At 36.4% G+C, this 18,290-nt stretch overlaps 1 protein-coding gene across 1 annotated transcript in view; it reads right to left on the bottom strand.

Annotated features, from left to right (window-relative positions):
- LOC132165410 (beta-galactosidase 10) overlaps window positions 1-18,003 on the bottom strand; it is a 28,256-nt gene extending 10,253 nt beyond the window's left edge. Inside the window, exons 1-12 of the mRNA XM_059575955.1 lie at window positions 17,762-18,003; window positions 17,058-17,153; window positions 16,691-16,803; window positions 16,452-16,518; window positions 16,206-16,298; window positions 10,876-11,019; window positions 9,991-10,079; window positions 7,316-7,421; window positions 7,026-7,113; window positions 6,777-6,895; window positions 4,032-4,196; window positions 3,171-3,379 (exon numbers count right to left, since the gene is read on the bottom strand). Of these exons, the coding sequence (XP_059431938.1) occupies window positions 3,171-3,379; window positions 4,032-4,196; window positions 6,777-6,895; window positions 7,026-7,113; window positions 7,316-7,421; window positions 9,991-10,079; window positions 10,876-11,019; window positions 16,206-16,298; window positions 16,452-16,518; window positions 16,691-16,803; window positions 17,058-17,153; window positions 17,762-18,001 (1,529 nt within the window). The 5' untranslated portion in view covers window positions 18,002-18,003. The remainder of the gene's footprint in view (window positions 1-3,170; window positions 3,380-4,031; window positions 4,197-6,776; window positions 6,896-7,025; window positions 7,114-7,315; window positions 7,422-9,990; window positions 10,080-10,875; window positions 11,020-16,205; window positions 16,299-16,451; window positions 16,519-16,690; window positions 16,804-17,057; window positions 17,154-17,761) is intronic.
- Between the last annotated feature and the right edge of the window lie 287 nt (window positions 18,004-18,290).

The raw sequence follows: 18,290 nt of genomic DNA, 5'->3' as shown, positions 1-18,290 counted from the left end.
AAGCACTTAATGTATTGGCAATGAAAGGAGAATCACTTTGTGACTCACACTCAAGAAGAGATCAAACCTAAACCGATAGCCACAAGTGGTAGAAGATAGGATAAGCCAAGAGGTTCAGTTGTAGATAAACTGCATGTAACGAGGACTCTTCCTCTGCTCTTCTAGTTCTCATGTATTTCCAACACTTTTTTAGTTCTATAAATATCAATGCAAACCACCAAGAGTGGTATGCATTATAAGCATTAAACCAATATTCTTCTAGTTCTTATACTGGGCAGCAGATTTAGAAATTCACAAACCTTGTGTGTGTGTGGGTGTGTTCGCTAGAGAGAGAGAGAGAGAGAGAGAGAGATCCTTTTTCAACAATTTCATACAATATTTTGCAATACTAGAACTTCAGAAAACCAATTTGAAAACTATCTCGCTTCACCATGTATACATATCGATGGGACCAATCACCCACTAATACAATGTTAAATATGACATTTTACTATGAGCTTGATATTTATTGTTGGCCTACTTCCAGTCAGTTTAAACTTTTGAGACACATGCTTTTTAACATAGTATCAGAGCCTTGTTTATACAATTCATTCCTGTTTCAGCATTTGTTTCTCTTTTTGTCGTTTGGAAGTGAAACAAAGTGTTTGCACATTCAACTAGTGATCATTAACATGGGATGCAAGCCTTTGTTAGAAAGGATGATTTTTTATGATCTCATAACACCCATCCATGGAGCACTGATCATCTCAACCTCCATGTTTCTTAACTTTCAAGTAGAATGAAATATCTGCAAACCCTAATACATTTTAATATCTTTTCAAGGTTGATGATCATAGAAAAGATCATCCAATGTAAATTATTGGGTGATAAATTTTTTTTAAGAGTTTTTCCATAAGAATCATAGTAATCTATTTTATTACCTAGACAAGTGTTGAACAAGGGTGAGAACTGGCAGCAAGTTAGATAGTCGATAATTTGAATATTGAGAGAAGAGTTCAGATACAGAGTGAGCTGGAAGAAGACAAATTCAGGAAGGAATCTAGCTGAAAGCAGAAAGCGAATGTCAAGTGGGGTAAAAGTGGCACCAATTATAGCAGGATCTTGTTAGAATATAAATTACTTGATTAAATTCACCATTTCCTATAAGTTTAAGCTTTTGGGATAATTGGTGATTAAACATTGTATCAAAGCAAAGATCATGAGTTCGAACCGAGTCTCCGTCACCTCCCATTTCAATTACAAGTGGGGTAAAAGTGGCACCAATTACAGCAGGATTTTGTTAGAATATAAATTACATGATTAAATTCATCATTTCCTATAAGTTTAAGCTTTTGGGATAAGTGGTAATTTAACATTATATCACAGCAAAGATCATGAATTCAAACCTTATCTCCGTCACCTCCCATTTCAATTACAAGTGGGGTAAAAGTGGAGCACCAATTATAGCAGGATCTTGTTAGAATATAAATTACATGATTAAATTCACTATTTCCTATAAGTTTTAAGTTTTTGAGATAAGTAGATTTAACATTGTATCAAAGCAAAGATCATGAGTTCGAACCTTGTCTCCGTCACCTCCCATTTCAATTAAATGTTCCACATGTTGGGCCTCACTTTTTTTTTTTTTTTTTGATAAGTAATAAACTGTTTTATTAAAAAGCGTAAAGGCGCCCCAAAGTACACTGGGAGTATACAACAGGATCACCTAACTAGAAGGAGAAAAACGAAAGAGAAAATCATCAATTGGGCCTCACTTATTAAGAGAGAATTTGAGCCCAGTGATGGGGAATATTAGAATATTAATTCTATGATCAAATGAATCACTTCCTATCAGTTTAAGCTTTTGACATAAGTGGTCATTTAACATATCTATCATATAACTCCAAATGGTTGGAAAATGAAAGTTCCAAACAGTTGAGACAAACAACGAAGAGCACTTAAGAGTACTGACTCTTTTATCTTTAGTGGGCGGAAAGCATTTGGAGGACCAACAAGGGACTATAGGATTCTAGTTTAGTCCACTGTATGGAAGGAAGCTGAAATGATTTTTAAAGCTAGACTTGAATCGAAGAGGCAAATTGAGATAGGAATCTAAAAATGAATTTAAAGCTAGGTCATTTGACAAATGGATTGAAGAAGAAGAAATTTAGATAGTGCCAGATTTTAGATGTTTCAATACTTCATATTATTAGGAAATGTAGGAAATGTTGAGAGATGTAGAGGGATTTGTTCTTTAAAAACAAGTTTTCCTCCAAACTGGACTTGAGAAATTTCCTTCAATACAATCTATTAAACTGGCATCTTTTAATAGAGCATGTGGTTTTGAACCAATGTCAGTTTAATTTGGGTTGGAGGAAAACTTTGTTGGGAATGGGGCCAACAAAGTAGTCCAGCCAACCGAGATCATTATAAGACTGACCATGACCTCATAGGCCCAACAAAGCCTGATAGCAGATCCAAAAACCCGGTCTTATCATATCACGTGCAGCAAGGATTCACTCCAACAACCACGAAATTGTAATCACATCCAATCCCGAGATACCATTAACGTTCCAAATTTTAGGGAAGAATGGAATCCCGATACCGAAGCCTTGTTCCCACGAATCAATGAGGCTAAAACAGATCCTTCAACAGCCATGATGAAATACTATAAAAGGGAAGATTAAACCAGGTATGAAGGAGTTTTTTCCCTCATCTAAAAACTCCCGTTAATTGCTTTCAGCTTTCCTTCTTAGATAAGATAATGGAGCTATCCCCCGCCAGCACCCATCGGCAAGCTCTTGTGCTTAGATTTTCCTTTTCTTGCAGGTCCAATTTGATTTGGTGTTGAGCACTAGGAAACTGTTCTAACAAACTTTGTGCTTTCTTTAAATAGGTTGTGGCATAATCAAAAATGTTGATCACATACAGACAGTAAAGTGAATACATACATTATTCCATAAGCATCTATATTTTCAATACGGCTACTAATCAACAGATAGTGATATAACTAAAGATGCTTCTACTTTCCTTATGAAACAAAAAAAAAAAAAAATTGAACATTATGTGCATGCATGTTTCTCCATCGTTAGTCTGTTCTGTCCCACCAACTACTAAAGAGTACCTTCGAATGACAAAAACAACATTTCAAGTGACCAGAATATGATTTAATATTGTTTAGCAAGACAAACCTTGTTGTATACCAGAGGTAGTCAGTCGTATCTTTTGTGGTATTGATATGATCTACAAAGCCATTTTTAATGAAGTCAGCTTCTCCCCAAATCCCAGCTGTCTCCACAAATACTTCCCATTTAAGAGCTTTCATGCCTTTATCTGGTGATGCCATTGTTGGTTGCAAATCCTCCGGTACCATTTCCACTATGGTGGTTTGAGTTCTAACCTGTTAAGGGTTTCATGTTTACGTGCAAAGGTTCATGCAATTCATGAATACTATACGCAATAAAGGAGGTTCTGAGAATCCATGTCATCATGACTAATTTTAGCGGTGTATTTCCATACATTAATTGCCAACACGACAATAAACAACAATAAGGAAATTATGTAATAGATTTGAGTACAAAGGGATCTGTATTTTAGCATCTCTACCATGTCTAGAACATCTAGATTTACAAGTTTCAGAAAGCATTTTGTGACTGACAGCCATGTCTTGATTCACATTGCTACGAGATAGCCAAAATCATGTCAGTGCACTATTGTTAGCCATATACCATTGACGCAGCAAGTCGAAAGTAAGAAGCATAGGTGCAAATAATACAAATAATCTGACAACTTGTGCATAAAAGTTTCTACGAAGTTTGGTATTGAGTTAATAGGCTGCAAATTGTTCAAGTGAGTGATTTTAAATGCATACTGTCGCTAAAATAAGATGCTATAACAGTACACAAGGTCATTACTGATGCACATTGATAAACTTCTAGAATTTGTTGAAAACTTCCCATGATCACATTGCATTCTTCTTTTCCTAGGAGATCAGATTTGTTCCAATAAATGTTTGATAGACTACAAGCACGAAAAAAAAAATTAATAGTTACCTTGGCTGTGTTAAACACAGCATTCTTGCAGTCAGGCAGAATGCTAACTGACCACGCAGGTAGGTGATATGAAACATTCTGAAATTCTACTGTCTTGTCATTTTTTTCATCCATGTTGGCAATAAAGGCAGCACATGCTCCTGAAGAGTCAGTGTAGACATCGGCCTACAACATATTATTCAGTAAGCAGGAGCAATTGCAGAAGAACAGATAAAGGCAAATTTCAGTTCAAAATCATAGAAAACAGAGAATATGAAATTAAAAATAACAGACATAGAGAAACTGATGAGTAGTATACAGGTTGTAATAGTTTTCAATGCCCACTAAGTAATACTTCCACCATATGCAGTATCGTAATTACGCAGCCAACATTACTCAAGATAGGTTATCTTCAGCTCAGCATCCAAATTCAGGTGATTAGGAAGTTTATGCTCATGATTTTTTTTGTTTTTTTTTTATAAGTTTACACTCATGATGTAAGACAATGATTTTATGCTGGATATAGGATGATTGAGAAAGTAATAAGAGCTTCAAATTGCTACAATTTTCATACTCTCTGAGTCCAAAAGTGGATGTGGTAAAGCATTTTAATGAAGTAAAATAAACAAAACATTCTTCCTAAAATCCCCTTGGGTGGGTGTTAGAGAATCTAACCCAAAAGCTTAAACTAGTATGTGAAGAAAGCCAACAAATACATATACCCCCAACCAATGTCGGATTCCCTAGTACTCTCTCATGTCAAAGCCCCAAAAAATTAAATAAATCAAAACCATGACAAATAGGCGTATGCCACAACCGAAACAAAGAAAAATGGGCTTGATGATCCAACCAAAACTGAAACGAATACTAACGAGCTTGGCACATGGAGTCCAAGAACAAATTTTGCAGCCATACCATGTTAGAGCATCCAGTCTATAAACTTAAACTAGTGATGGATATACATACTTGGGCTCCATTCTAAAAAACATTAGAAGCTGTTTTTTATTTAAAGCCTACTTTTTCTCTGTTTTCTCTATCTATGAGACACACGAAATTGTGACAGGAACTTTGTGTGATACTACATTTCGGTTGTTTTTTGTTCCGTTGCATGTTAGGGTCTAAATTATAAGAGTTGGATTCAACTCTTGTATTTTTCAATTGGTATCAGCGTGAAAACACACTCTGCATGAAAAGTATTTTTTCCTATGTGATCCTAGACCCCCAGTTTTCATGGATTCTTTCATGAAACATGTTGAGTGGTGAGGACCTTGAGGTTCCCACAAGTGGAATGTCCACTTAGAGTCATGATAAGCGTTGAATGTTGTACATTTAAGCCCCTTAAACTGGCATATGTTAAATCCTTAGCATTGCTATTTGTTTGATTTTGTGTTGTTTTTGTGTTTCAGGGTTTTAAATGCAAGATGCAATAAACTCCATTGAAAATTTAGCTTAATGGACAATTTGGATGCACTCTGGAGACTTTGTATCGAGCGCAAAAGCACTTGGGCTTGAGCACACCTGTGCTCGAGTGCCCAAGCACTTGGGCTCGAGCACACCAACGCTTGAGCGCCTCCTCCCCTAAGTGAGCTCGAGCGCACGAATCCCTGGGCTCGAGCGCACACAGGCGTCCAGCACACGGCAGAAGTCCTTTTCCACCTTGGAGTAGGTTTTCAGTCTCCCACTTGGACTGGGAGACTGACCTACAGTTTTCCTTGGGTTTTTTGGGTTTTTAGGGTTCTCCTACTCCCTATAAATAGGTCTCTAACCATTGAAGAAAACACACTGCTACCTAGAGCAAAAATTCAGTAAATACTTTCGGAAGGCTTGAAGAGTTGAAGGAAAATAGATACTACACAAGTATCTTGAATAGGTACTCCAAGAGGATCATCATGTGGAAATCTTGGAGGGTTCATTGAAGCCAACATGGTGATGTGATTGCACTATTGAAGAAACAACACAAGTCTACCTACTAGTAGGGATCGGTAAGGAGTTCATTTAGTGAAGATCGGCCACGAGGGAGTTGGAGGAGATACTCATGAGGAGCACATTGTCCTATAGATGGTCTTGGTAAATTTATTAGGATTTAAGTTTTACTATTGCCTATAATTAGTTCTTCACATTATTGAGTGGAATCCTGAGTTTGGCTGTCCTAGAGATGTTTTTCCTAGGTATCAATATTTCCCTCTTCATCAACAAAAACTTTTGTTTTGTGTGGTTTGTTGGCTTATTGTTTTATAACTGTAGAAGTTTTACATTGTGATATTTATTATATCAATTGTCATGTTGTTTTTTGTTCTGTTGCGTGTTGGGGTCTAAAGTTTAAGAGTTTGATTCAACTCTTGTATCTTTCAAAAGTGATTTTCTCTTCTTTCTCTTTCCCAGCTTTTTGCCTTCTTTCTCTTTCTAGCTTCTACTTTCTTCTTTCTCTTCTTTGGGCTTTTTCACTTCTCTTTCCTCAATTTCCTCTCTTTACACTTTCCTTCACCCTGTGATTTCTTTTATTACTGTGTGTCCTCCATCACTTAGGCTATTAGAAAGTGGGCAACCAATGAGTATCAAGCACACTAATACTACCAAAGTATGTTTCAATTACTAAATATATTAATTTCTATTCATAGAAATATTCTTGCAAGTATGAAGTCAGCAAAAGGTTATATGAATACACTGCACAAATTTGGATTTAATCAACCAGCAAAAAAAAAAAAAACAAAGAAATCATTTAACAATATAGCACTGATAAGTGTAAAAGGTATAAAAGAAAATTACCTCTTGGTTAGGACCAAGTGACATATGAACTGGGTCACCATTGAGTAATACATGCTCACATTTCTTTATAGCTCCATGAAGTTCTTTAAGGTGACCCCATTTTGGAAGCCTTTGCAATCCTGTGAGTGATGTGAGAAACCTTCAACTAATATTAAATTGCATGTTGATTGTAGTAAATTACCTATTATTCCATATTGCAGATATAAAACCTGAGCATATAATCATTAGAACGAGAAATGTAGTGCATACCATATTCATCAACTGGTGCATCATAGTCATAACTTGTTGTAATGAATGGTCCACCTGAAGTGCGACCAAAATTTGTCCCACCATGATACTAAAAATAAAATAGTAATGAGATTATAATGAGGACCGTGATAATGTATTATGATGAGGACCACGATAATGTAACAATATCAATTATGACATACTACTAGTAATTAGGAGTTGATAACATGGTACTACAAGTAAATTACCAAATAAAACAATTACTAAACGTACAAAACAATTCATGATAAATAGAAAAGTAAGTGAAATACCATGTAGTAGTTTTGGACACTACCACCTTTCTGGAAAAAACGGGCTACAGAAAAAGCCACATCTTCAGGTGGCCTATGAGGATCTCTGGACCCAAATGTTTTAAACCTGAAAATAGCGAAAGACTTACTGCAAAATTAGTAAAGACATAAAAAATGATTTCAAGAGCTAGACTGGAGGGCATTTAAAAGACTTTTGCCTACCTTAGTAAAAAAGTCAACCTAAAGCAAGAAAACTCAAACATCACTGAATTAAAAATCATTTGGCAGAAAAATCAAACATTATTCTGGACCTCAGCTAATTGCACTTAAAATACAGCTCAAGAAAAGATTACTTGACAAAGTCAGAAACAGCTAGGAGACTGAACCACAAACAAGCAAGAAAACTTTATGGAGGAGGCACAGTAGCAGTAGATGAGGGGATAATTTAAAGATTCCTCTGAAACCAAGCCAACAATTGAAATGCTCTATGAAGAAAATTCTATCCCAAACTTCTATTTTAAATAAATGTCCACACATAGAAGAAAAATGAACGTGACCTTAGAAAGTGAAAGACATCTGGATCCTATATACAAAAATATATTGCATATATACACAAAAGCAATTGCACATATATGTACATACAGATATACATGCATCTATATAAATATATATACATACGTATGCACATACGCACACCCACACACACAACATACATATATTACTATATCTATAAAAGAGCATGAAACGGGGCACATTAAGCTAAAATAAAGGTTATAACGGTGAAATGTCATCAGAATCAGGCAACCATCAATTCTGGTACCAGAGTTTACACTCTTGATATAAATACTAGCAGATCTTTTCTAGGACTGAAAAAAAAACCAACGAAATTGACTTTCTTAGAGTCTTTTTTCTTTTTCTCTTTTCTGAGCGACTTTCTTGCTGAGAAATTTTCTAAGGACCCACACCTTCAAATGACATTGTAAGATTTGAAAAAAAAAACAAAATGCTTAGAGATAAATATTTAAGTTTCACAGCAATACAATTAAGGTATCCCTTCTAGGCAACCTCCCTTGTTCAATGCAGGCTTGTGAGTTAGATAAGCTTCACTTTTGCCTGAGCTTGATCCCCTACAAAGTACTCATATAGAGGTGCCATTGCCAAAAGCATTACACGAATGGCTTAATCAAAAAAATACCTAATCATTGTGCATCATGGGACTGAAGAACTTCTAAGACTAGTGATCCTTTCAAGACCATGCCAGTAGTTTCTCCTCAATTACAGAACACACAATTATGCTATCCAGTCTAGGCAAGCCTCCCGTGCTCAAGGTGGGTTTGTTCACTTACTGAGCTTAACTTTTGCCATGACTTGCCTCCCTACCGAAATCACATGATCCTTTTTGTCAAAACATTTCACTAATAATTAGGGTTGGTATGGTGGGAAGGATGGAAAAGTGGGAGGAAGAAAAATGTAGGATGGAAGAGAGGATGGAAAGAAGAGATGATGATTCTCTATGATATATGTTTGCCAAGAGGGATGGATAAATGGAAGCATGAAAAATGTATCTCTCTTTCGCTTGTTTGGCAGAGGCAAATGACGAGAGCAAAGAAAGACAATTTTGTATTTTGTGTTCTTTTTGCCATAATAACCTTTTTGAAGAAAAGGACAATCTTAAAAATTAAGACTATGAGGAATAAAATTGTGAAAGCACATCAACCCTCATCCTCCTTTCCATTTTTTCTCCCAAACTGGGAGGATTAAACGTGTGGGTCTGGATGAACTATCACCATCTGTCCCTCCTTCCTTCCAACCCATTTCCCCTTTTACCAAACACTAGAAAAAGACAATCTACCCCTCATTTTCCTTCCTCCCTTCTCCATCCCTCCCCTTTTCCTTCATACCAAATAGACCATTAGTACAGAAAATAACCTTGATACTAGGCCTCATAGAACCAAGAGCTATTGATGGTTCCTTTAGAGACCATGCCAGAGACATTATAAACACTTTACTAGGTCAACATGCCAATATTCAATCTTTCTTCTCAATCTGAAGACAGTAACTTCTACACAAACTTCTAAACATAAGTGGCTCTTATAGATCTTCAGGCTAGGCTTCTCAGGAGGTTCAGTGAGGCTATTAAGTAATCACATCATAAAACAAATTTTCAGGATGACCTTTTCCTGAATACTACTTCTAACCACATGTTCATTGTCAACTGTAGCACCATAGTGGAATTGATAGGTCAGACCTCCTTTCACCAGAAGACAACCCTTTTAATACTTTAATGATATCTCTCTCTCTTGCTTAGGCATCTAGATAAAATTGGGTTTTACTGACCCATATCCCCCTTCTTTCTCATATTAACACAAAATAGATTGAGAATCAACCAAGATTGAGAGAATGAGGAGTTAAAGAATTCAAAATATGTTAGTTTATAGCTTCATCGTTATGTTGTAGTTTCCATTATTATATTAATAACTTGCTTTATTTATTTGACTTGTATGTGTAATTAGTGACACAAAGGAGCAGTTTGGACACAAACTTGCGTAAAAATCAAGTGTTAGATATTACTATATTGTACATCTATAAAAGGTAAATAATGAAAATAATTAGATCAAAAAAGAGAAATAAACTTTCAAATGCGAACATAGAAAAAGGTGGAAAATACAGAGATAAAAGGTGAAATATAACATTACCAGCCAGGCCAATTCTCAGTCCAAATTTTGGGCTTGTTGGGAGAAAGAGGTTTGAATTGGTCACAGTAGAAGGAGTTACAAGTATCAATCTGCAAAGGAAATATGAAAGGCCACGCTTTGAGTTGAATATTAATATTCTCATTGATCCAAATATTATCAATCAAAAGAATATAAGAACTGATCCTTATGAAAGAAGTGAAAGGAAAGCCCAATCTTGACTACATCAAGAATAATAAAATCGCTATGTTTGACAAATATTTGTAAGCATATAGTGTTCCTGTAACTTTTTGAATTCATGTATAAGTACCATAACAATTTCCAACTCAAATAAGAATGAACTAACATGTCGGCAAGAAGACGCACACAAGTCAGAGGATATTGCATCTGTGTATGAAATGAATGCCTTGAGCACATGGAGAGAGAGAGAGAGAGAGAGAGAGAGAGAGAAGATTTTAGAGAACAGGTCTATTAAATGAGAAAAAGAAGAAAAAAGAGGGGGCAGTCATCAAATCAAAACTGTTGACATTCTGTAGTATTTAGAGTGAGTTGATGGGGACACCAGGACAAACACTGATCACAACAATACACTGAAATTAGGGCAAACAGAGAAGAAAAATGCTTCGAGAAAGAGGGGAGAGAAAGGAAGAAGAAGTCCAGAGAAGAGGAAGCCAGGAAAGAGAGAAAAGAGAGAAGCTAGGGAGAAGAGATAGAAAGGAGAGGGGGAGAGAAGGAGAGCGAAGAGGGGAGAAGAGAAAGAGAAGAGGCAAGACAAATCTGGTAGAGGTTCAGCTTAGAAATAGTTTGTGATATTAGGATCAGCATTCCATTTAATATTTTCAATAAATGTAGATAAACAACGCTTCAGGTTAGAAAACAAATTCTTACCACAGTATCAGGAGCATCAAATTGCTGGCACATAATCCAAGGGACGCCTATATTCTGAGAAACAGCCATGCTAGCAGCCCACATGGCATATCGCTTCCCTCCATCTCCATACGCACTCTCGTAGTATCCATATTCATTCTCTATCTGCAAAAACAAGAACAAAATGCTAACCGCAATCTCCATTTTTTTGTAACAAAGATAAACAGAGAAGCACATCAAAGCAGAGGACTTGCAAAGCAGTTTTTTGATAGGATCATAACCTAAACTTACCAGACAGGCCAAGGCCAAGGGTCAAAGGCGCTGACAAGCAGTTGAAAGGTATAATTAAGAACAAATAATTTAAAATTACAGATAAAGGAAGCATTTAGTATGAAATCTAACTTTGGCTTTCAATCCCTATCACAAAAACAATAATTTCAAAATCAAATAGAAATAAAATAATCTTTTTCCAGAAGGAAATTTCTGATAGATGCCTCCAACTTCTAAACCAAGATAAATGTTTGCTTTCAAAATTTAACACCCTTCTTGTAAGTAAGGAATATATCCATATCATATTAGGATAATAGCATAACGAATATAATAATAAAAGATTAATTTTATTAGACCATCAAAATTGTGAATCAATTCCAATCACATGATATGACAAATGAGTGAATAAGAAAAAACTGCTCCTACAAATTTCTAGCCCATAAAATTAGATTATGAAATCACACATGGTTCAGTAGGCTCTTCGATATTTTCCTTTCTATCGAACTTCATGATAACAGTTCTTTCAAATCATGATTGTCAAACACCAACTGATAGAAGCAGCCACTTATATCTTTTTTATATACATATATTAATATATATAAGTAATTGAAATATCATTAAAAGCGCAATGCGCAACCCAAGTATACAGAAGTACACAAGAGAAACACGTAACTAAGAGTAGAAAAAAGAGAAACTCGTTAAAACTAGTCACCAAGAGAGCTAAAAACACAGATGTCCAAGTAAAAAGAGAATAAAAGGACTTGGGCTCCTCCAATGTCCTCTCTCGGTCATTGAAATTTCTATAATTTTTTTCCCTCCATAGGCACCACAAAAGGCAAGATGGCACCATCTTCCACATGACAGCACTCCGAGAGCGTCCACAATGGAGAAGATGGTCCACGGACTCCCCATTTCTTTTGCACATGCAAGACCTATCAACCACAATGACATTTCACTTTCTAAGATTGTCCATGGTAAGAATCTTTCCTACAACTGTGACCAAGCAAAAAAAGCTACTCTCCAAGAAACCTTGGTCTGCCAAATACTCTTTCAAGGGAAGGGAAATCCACCTTTACAAGCAAGGACCATGTAAAAGGAGCTAACATCAAACATCAAACATCCCTTTGTATGAAGGGGCCCACCAAAGCTTGTCTTTTCCTTCCCATCTCACTCAATGAGAGAATACAACAAAGTGAAGAAGGAATCCAAGACATCCATCTCCTAAATAAACTATAATAGAATCATCCTTCACACGAGCAATATAAATCCGGGAATGCTTCCTTAAGGGTCATCTCTCTCCGCACCACACATCATCCCAGAATTTGATCTTAGACCCATATTCCAGCTCAAATCTGGTATGGTATAGCTATAAAAAAACCTCCACCCCCTCCTTATATTGTTCCATAACCCCACCCTATGCAGCCCAGGGGGATCAATAGAACACCACCAGCCTGAAGCACTACCAAATTTAGATTTCACAACAACTTTCTACCATGCCTCTCTCTCATACACATAGCGCCACAACCACTTCCCTAAAAGTGCCCAATTGAACATCCTCAAGTTCTGAATTCCCAAACCTCCCTCAGAAATAGGAGAGCAAACCTTGGACTAACTCAGTGACATTTGAATTCTTCACCTATCCCACCCCATAAGAAATCACAATGAAGCTTCTCTATGCAACGTGCCACACCAACAGGAAAGGGGAAAAGAGACAAGTAGGTAGGTAAGTTAGAGAGAGTGCTCTTTATAAGGGAAAACCTATACCACCCATATACAGATACATTGTTACGATCCTAGTGTTCCACATGGGTTAAGTCTAATCTTGAACATGTGTATATAAGCTCTTGGGCACCCTTCCCTCGCAAGCCGGTTTTCAAGGGTGAGTTCTACCCAAAGTTCATATCATTTGGTATCGAAACTAACCACCACGTTGAATATGGGATCGAATGAGTTGCAGCTTTGTGGTTGAGTCACGAAGGAGGCAACCTATAGGCTGGATTAAAATGTCTTGATGATATGCATGGTCATAGTATTAAGTCATTGAATATTGATAGATGAGTGAAGCCGCCAAAAGCGAAATGGCTATCATAGGGTCAATGTCGATAGAGTGAGCCGCCGTGGACATTAGCTACGAAGTGTGGTGGTATGTTACGATCCTAGTATCCCACATGGGTTAAGTCTAATCTTGACTATGTGTTTATAAACTTTTGGATACCCTTCTCTTGCAAGCCGATTTTTAAGGGTGAGTTATACCCAAGGTTTATATCATACATCATTTTCCACCTAGCCAATCAACGCTCAATCTTTTCAACAACACCATCTCAAATAGACTTGGCCTTGAAATAGGCACCCAAGCAGAAGACCAAGATACTTAAAAAGGCAAAGAGAAAACCCCAAAACCTAAAATTCTAGTCAACCTATCCACATTACCCACAAGAACCAAAACTGACTAGCCAATTAACCTTCAAACCTGAGACAACTTCAAAACATAAGAATAAAATACGCAGATAGCGAAGATGATTAGGGTTGGCCCCACAAAATACCAAAATATCATCCACGAACAATAGGTGTGTAATATTTACCACTTAGAAAGCCTAGTTCCCATAGAGGAGACCCCTATCAACAGTAGCAATAAGCATTTTACTTAAAACCTCCATGACAACAACAAACAGAAGAGGAGAGAGGTCTCCTCGTCTCAACACACGAGAGCTACTGAAGAGATGCAATGCACCATCCAAGAACACCATTTTTCCCCAAAACCGTACTTGCTCAGCATATACAATAAGAACTCCCAGTTGACAATCTAGTCAAGATGAGTATGCCTGGCTTCCCCATACATTCATTAATACAGACATATGGTTCAATCATCAGGTCGTGATGGTCACTTCCATTCGAAGCAGGAACAAAAGGAGACATCAAGTTCAAATAGTCAAAGAATCCCAATCATATGCCTTTTCAATATCTAGCTAACAAGGAACCCCTGGTTTTTCACCATATTTGATTTGACTATCCAAACATTTTGCTATAGGAACTCAATCAACAAATTAATTTTTGTAACAAAAGTAGCTAGAATATGTCATGGATATGCTAGGATGGGATACCATCTGGGTCCTGTAGGGATATGATTCAAGCTAAGAATTGAATTTTTTTTCCTTAAGGAAACGCCAAGGGGGGTGTTAATGTAAAATGGCTGACTTTGTGTTTAACAAAGTTAGAGTACTTCAAAGTTAGAGAATGCTATGAATGTCAATCAAGGATCACTGTTCCCCTACCCCTACAAGTCCTCAAGCAGAACTCTAGGTTGAGACCAAACATTAGCATATATCTATTTACATATATTTAATTATATATTAATTAATTACATATCCTTTCCCTATTGTATCTAGATTTTCCAAGAATTGACAAACCGCCATATCAACTAGTGCCCATGTTCTGTATCAGTGTTACATAGGTTTCTGTTAGTTTTTGAATTGTCGAATTCAGTGACAAAATAGGCTCGTCTGCAATGGCGTCTGAAGCATGTACGAAAGAGAAATAAATTCCAAATTCATAGAGACACTCATCTGCAAGTGGTCCAGACTCGCCACGCCAAAAAAAAATCTGATTTAGTCGTTATTAACCTAGTTGCATCCGAACGAGAAAGGACCTCGTCCAGACGCCATAAGTTCTGCAGTTTTATTTTCAAAGTTTGTATTTTATTAGAATAGGGACTATTGTAGTCTATATATTGGAAACATCTAAGCACAAAATATATATAGATTCTACATGAGAATCAAGTGTGCTAAGAGAGCTTTTGAGATCTAGAACGTTAAGAGTTTTCTCTCTTAGAGTTCAGGTTGTACCTTCATCCACAAATCATGAACAACAGATGAAGCCTATCAGAGTTCTGATAAAGGAGATTACATAGAAGAAACGTTCCAAAGGTTCTAAAAGAACTATTGCGATAGCAGACAAGTGGGTCACTTGTCTAGTACACGGGATTGTCAATTGCAAAAGTTTTGTAAATATTGACATTGTGTAATTTCTTGTTTTTATATAGTGAAGTGATTTTATGGGTTTGGTTGCCCCATAGTGGTTTTACTTTTGAAGAGTTTTTCAAAAGGTTTCCACTTTGTAACCAAATATCTGCGTCTCATTAATTTACTGCACTTATATATATTTGGTGAATGATTGCATGATTATTAACTTTTAATTCTGCATATCGTTGGTGTACACCTATTCAACCCCCTTCTAGGAGTCCAATTTTTAATATATATGCAGAATTAATTTTTAATTCTGCATATATTTTCAGTTTCAAGTCAAGGAATTACGTGGGAATAGCCACACCATTTTCAACATTTAGCTACCAAATTAATCTGCTAATGGCTCATCAATCTCTTATTAAGTCAAAAAAAGAAGTGCAATTATGTACTTGTAAGAGGAAGGTGAACAGAAATAGGGTACCTTTTTTTGGATGAGGAATAAATAGGGTAACCATTGTTTATGTAAAGGAAAAGACAAGAGAGGAAGAAAAAAGAAAAGAAATAGGAAGTGGGGTCTCATTGTCAAATTATTTACATGAATGACTTTGAATATTAGTTGCATGGTTTAGTTTTACATCATTAGAAAGCATATGGTCAAGACATAAATAAGATACTAGAGAAAAGGAAAAAAGATAAAAGAAGTATCCTCCAAAGCAAAACTGCTTAAGATCCTCCAACAACTAAGAAGCTGAAATTGATAACTCCAGATAATAACTAAGAAGCTGAAATTGATAACTGGGGTTCATGGGAAGTAGTGTGCCTACTAATAATACCATTAATACTTTTGAATCAAGTATCATCCTCATGTGCTGCAAGTAGAATAGCACTTGTTGGGTTTGTACAACAATATCCTGCATTTACTATAGCCTAAAGTTTTTGAATAACTAAGGCTCAAGAGCCACAAGGCACTTAACTTTCCACATTGCAACTAAATATTGATGGAAGAGCTGTGGAAGCAGATAAGGAAAAGTTCAGAAAAGTTCAGAAGCAGATAATGATAACAAAAAAAGGCACACTAGCAGTCTCATCAAACTAATTTCAGAATAATGTTAGACTTGCCTGGGCCAAAATGATGGGACCTCCTTGTGATGCAAAAAACTTCTCTTGTTTCATTAGGTTCACTATGAATGTTGTAAACTTCTGCATGTAATGCTAAACCCACCAAGCAGCAGAATCAGTTAGAAAGAGCCTCAATATCATTTTATAAGGTAAGATTGTATCACAAGAAATTAGAACATAATGTTCTACTATTTTTTTTCTTTTAAGTGTTCTTAGAGTTTAATTGTGACAATCCCATTTCCATACCTTAAAAGGCTCATTGTCGGTTCGAAATACAGTTCCGGGCACATAGTGCAACCAAACAGGTACACCACTGTATCATAGAACTGTCTTTTAGGAATTTCCAATCAATAGTTGAAGTTTGAAATAGTGAACGAACATTAATAACTGCCATGCTCCATAGTCTTAGACATCAAGAGTGGATTTAAAATCTATTCATTATTCTAAAAGAGACAATATCACAATATATGATTGTAATAACATACCCAAAATTCCATTCTGCCGCAACAAATGGACCAATTCGAAGAATCAAATACAACCCCGCCTTCTGAACAATCTTCACAAACTTGACCAGATCATATCGCCCCCCAAAATAATACTACCGAAATCAAAGAGAAGAAGAAACAAACCAACTGAATATGATTAGATACATAGTGATCAACACATCTGTTATTAATTACTGCCTCTATCTCAAACTAAATGATATGGTCTGAAAAGGCAAGATTATGAAAGAAAAGGTAAGAATATAGTGATTTTTCTAAAATTTCATTTTATATTAGAGGTCGCACGATTTTTGTTATCTCACTCACATTGGTCAATGATCAAGTACTACTTATCTGTTATCTCACTTACATTGTCCGGAGAAAGTTCATGACCATTCCAAAATACATATGTTTCGATCACATCAACCCCTCCATCCTTCGCTGTTTGAACCAAGCCCGGCCACATCTATCACAAATCAGAGTCATGTAAACAGAATTAATTTCCATCAGAAATAGCAGAACAAAGAAAAAAGTAGTCCAAAATAAAGCTACAGAGAAAACGATCAAATAGCCAAAGCAATGCTTAACCCCAAATGCAAATTACACAGGGAATCAATTAAAAACCAAAAATGAGAACGTTCTATTAAAACGGAAATGTAAATTAAAGAAAGAATATTAAACTAAACAAGCTAACAAATCAGTAGACTCCCTTCCATTACGAACAAAATGAATGGAATAAAAATAACAAATACATTTTCTTTTCCAAAAGTTTCTTAGCAATGAAAAAAGAAAACAGAAAAATCAAACAAATACGCAAATATAACTCATGGAACTCTACGAAAGCAGGAAAGTGCAGAATCAGCGCATTACAGAGAGTGAGCAATCGATAAAATAAAACAATCAGGCCCCGTTTGGTCGCTGCGAAAATGTGAAATGAAATGAAGAAAATGCGAAAATGTGCAGCAGCTCAAGATTTCGCTGCTCTCATTCTCGGACGCTAACTTGTGAGCAAGCGAGCGGAGGATTCGGCAAAAAAGTGGAGTGGAGAAGAGAAGTGAGAGAGTGGTGGCTCACCGCGGGAACGCTGCGCGGGTAGTGAATGGAGGCGGAGATGAGGAGCTTCCGCTGGCCATTAATGATGAGCGAGCGACTGTCGAAGGTCACATTGCCGGCAATGGATAAAGCGAAGCAGAAGAGCAGCAGTATCGTGAATCGGAGAAGAAGAGAGGAGGAGAGCTTCATTTTTGGTTGTGAGTGAGCTGAAAGAGAAGCTATGTATCCATCAGAGGATCGTGTAGGGAGGGAACAGAGCATGTGTGTAGTTACGACAAGCTTAGCGCGTGGGTGAGGCCAGCAGGGGAGGCCAGGACAGATATTGCCATATCACACTTCACACTGTCCAACCGGTAACTTTTAACTCCAATTTCTTCTGAAATCCCGTAGCCGTAGGATTAGAGGTTTTTTTTTTTTTTTTTTTAAAGAAAATGTATTTTTTCACGTGTAATAAATGTAAAATTAGTTTTGAATTTTTTTTTTTTTAATACTTTTACCTTTTGCTAAAGTGCAAAAATAAAACTTTTAAAACAAACATTAATTGTCAAAC

Source organism: Corylus avellana, chromosome ca11 (assembly GCF_901000735.1).
Source record: "Corylus avellana chromosome ca11, CavTom2PMs-1.0".
NCBI lineage: Eukaryota > Viridiplantae > Streptophyta > Magnoliopsida > Fagales > Betulaceae > Corylus > Corylus avellana.
The sequence above is the reverse complement of the archived record's forward strand: the minus strand, read 5'-3'. Positions and strand labels throughout refer to the sequence as shown.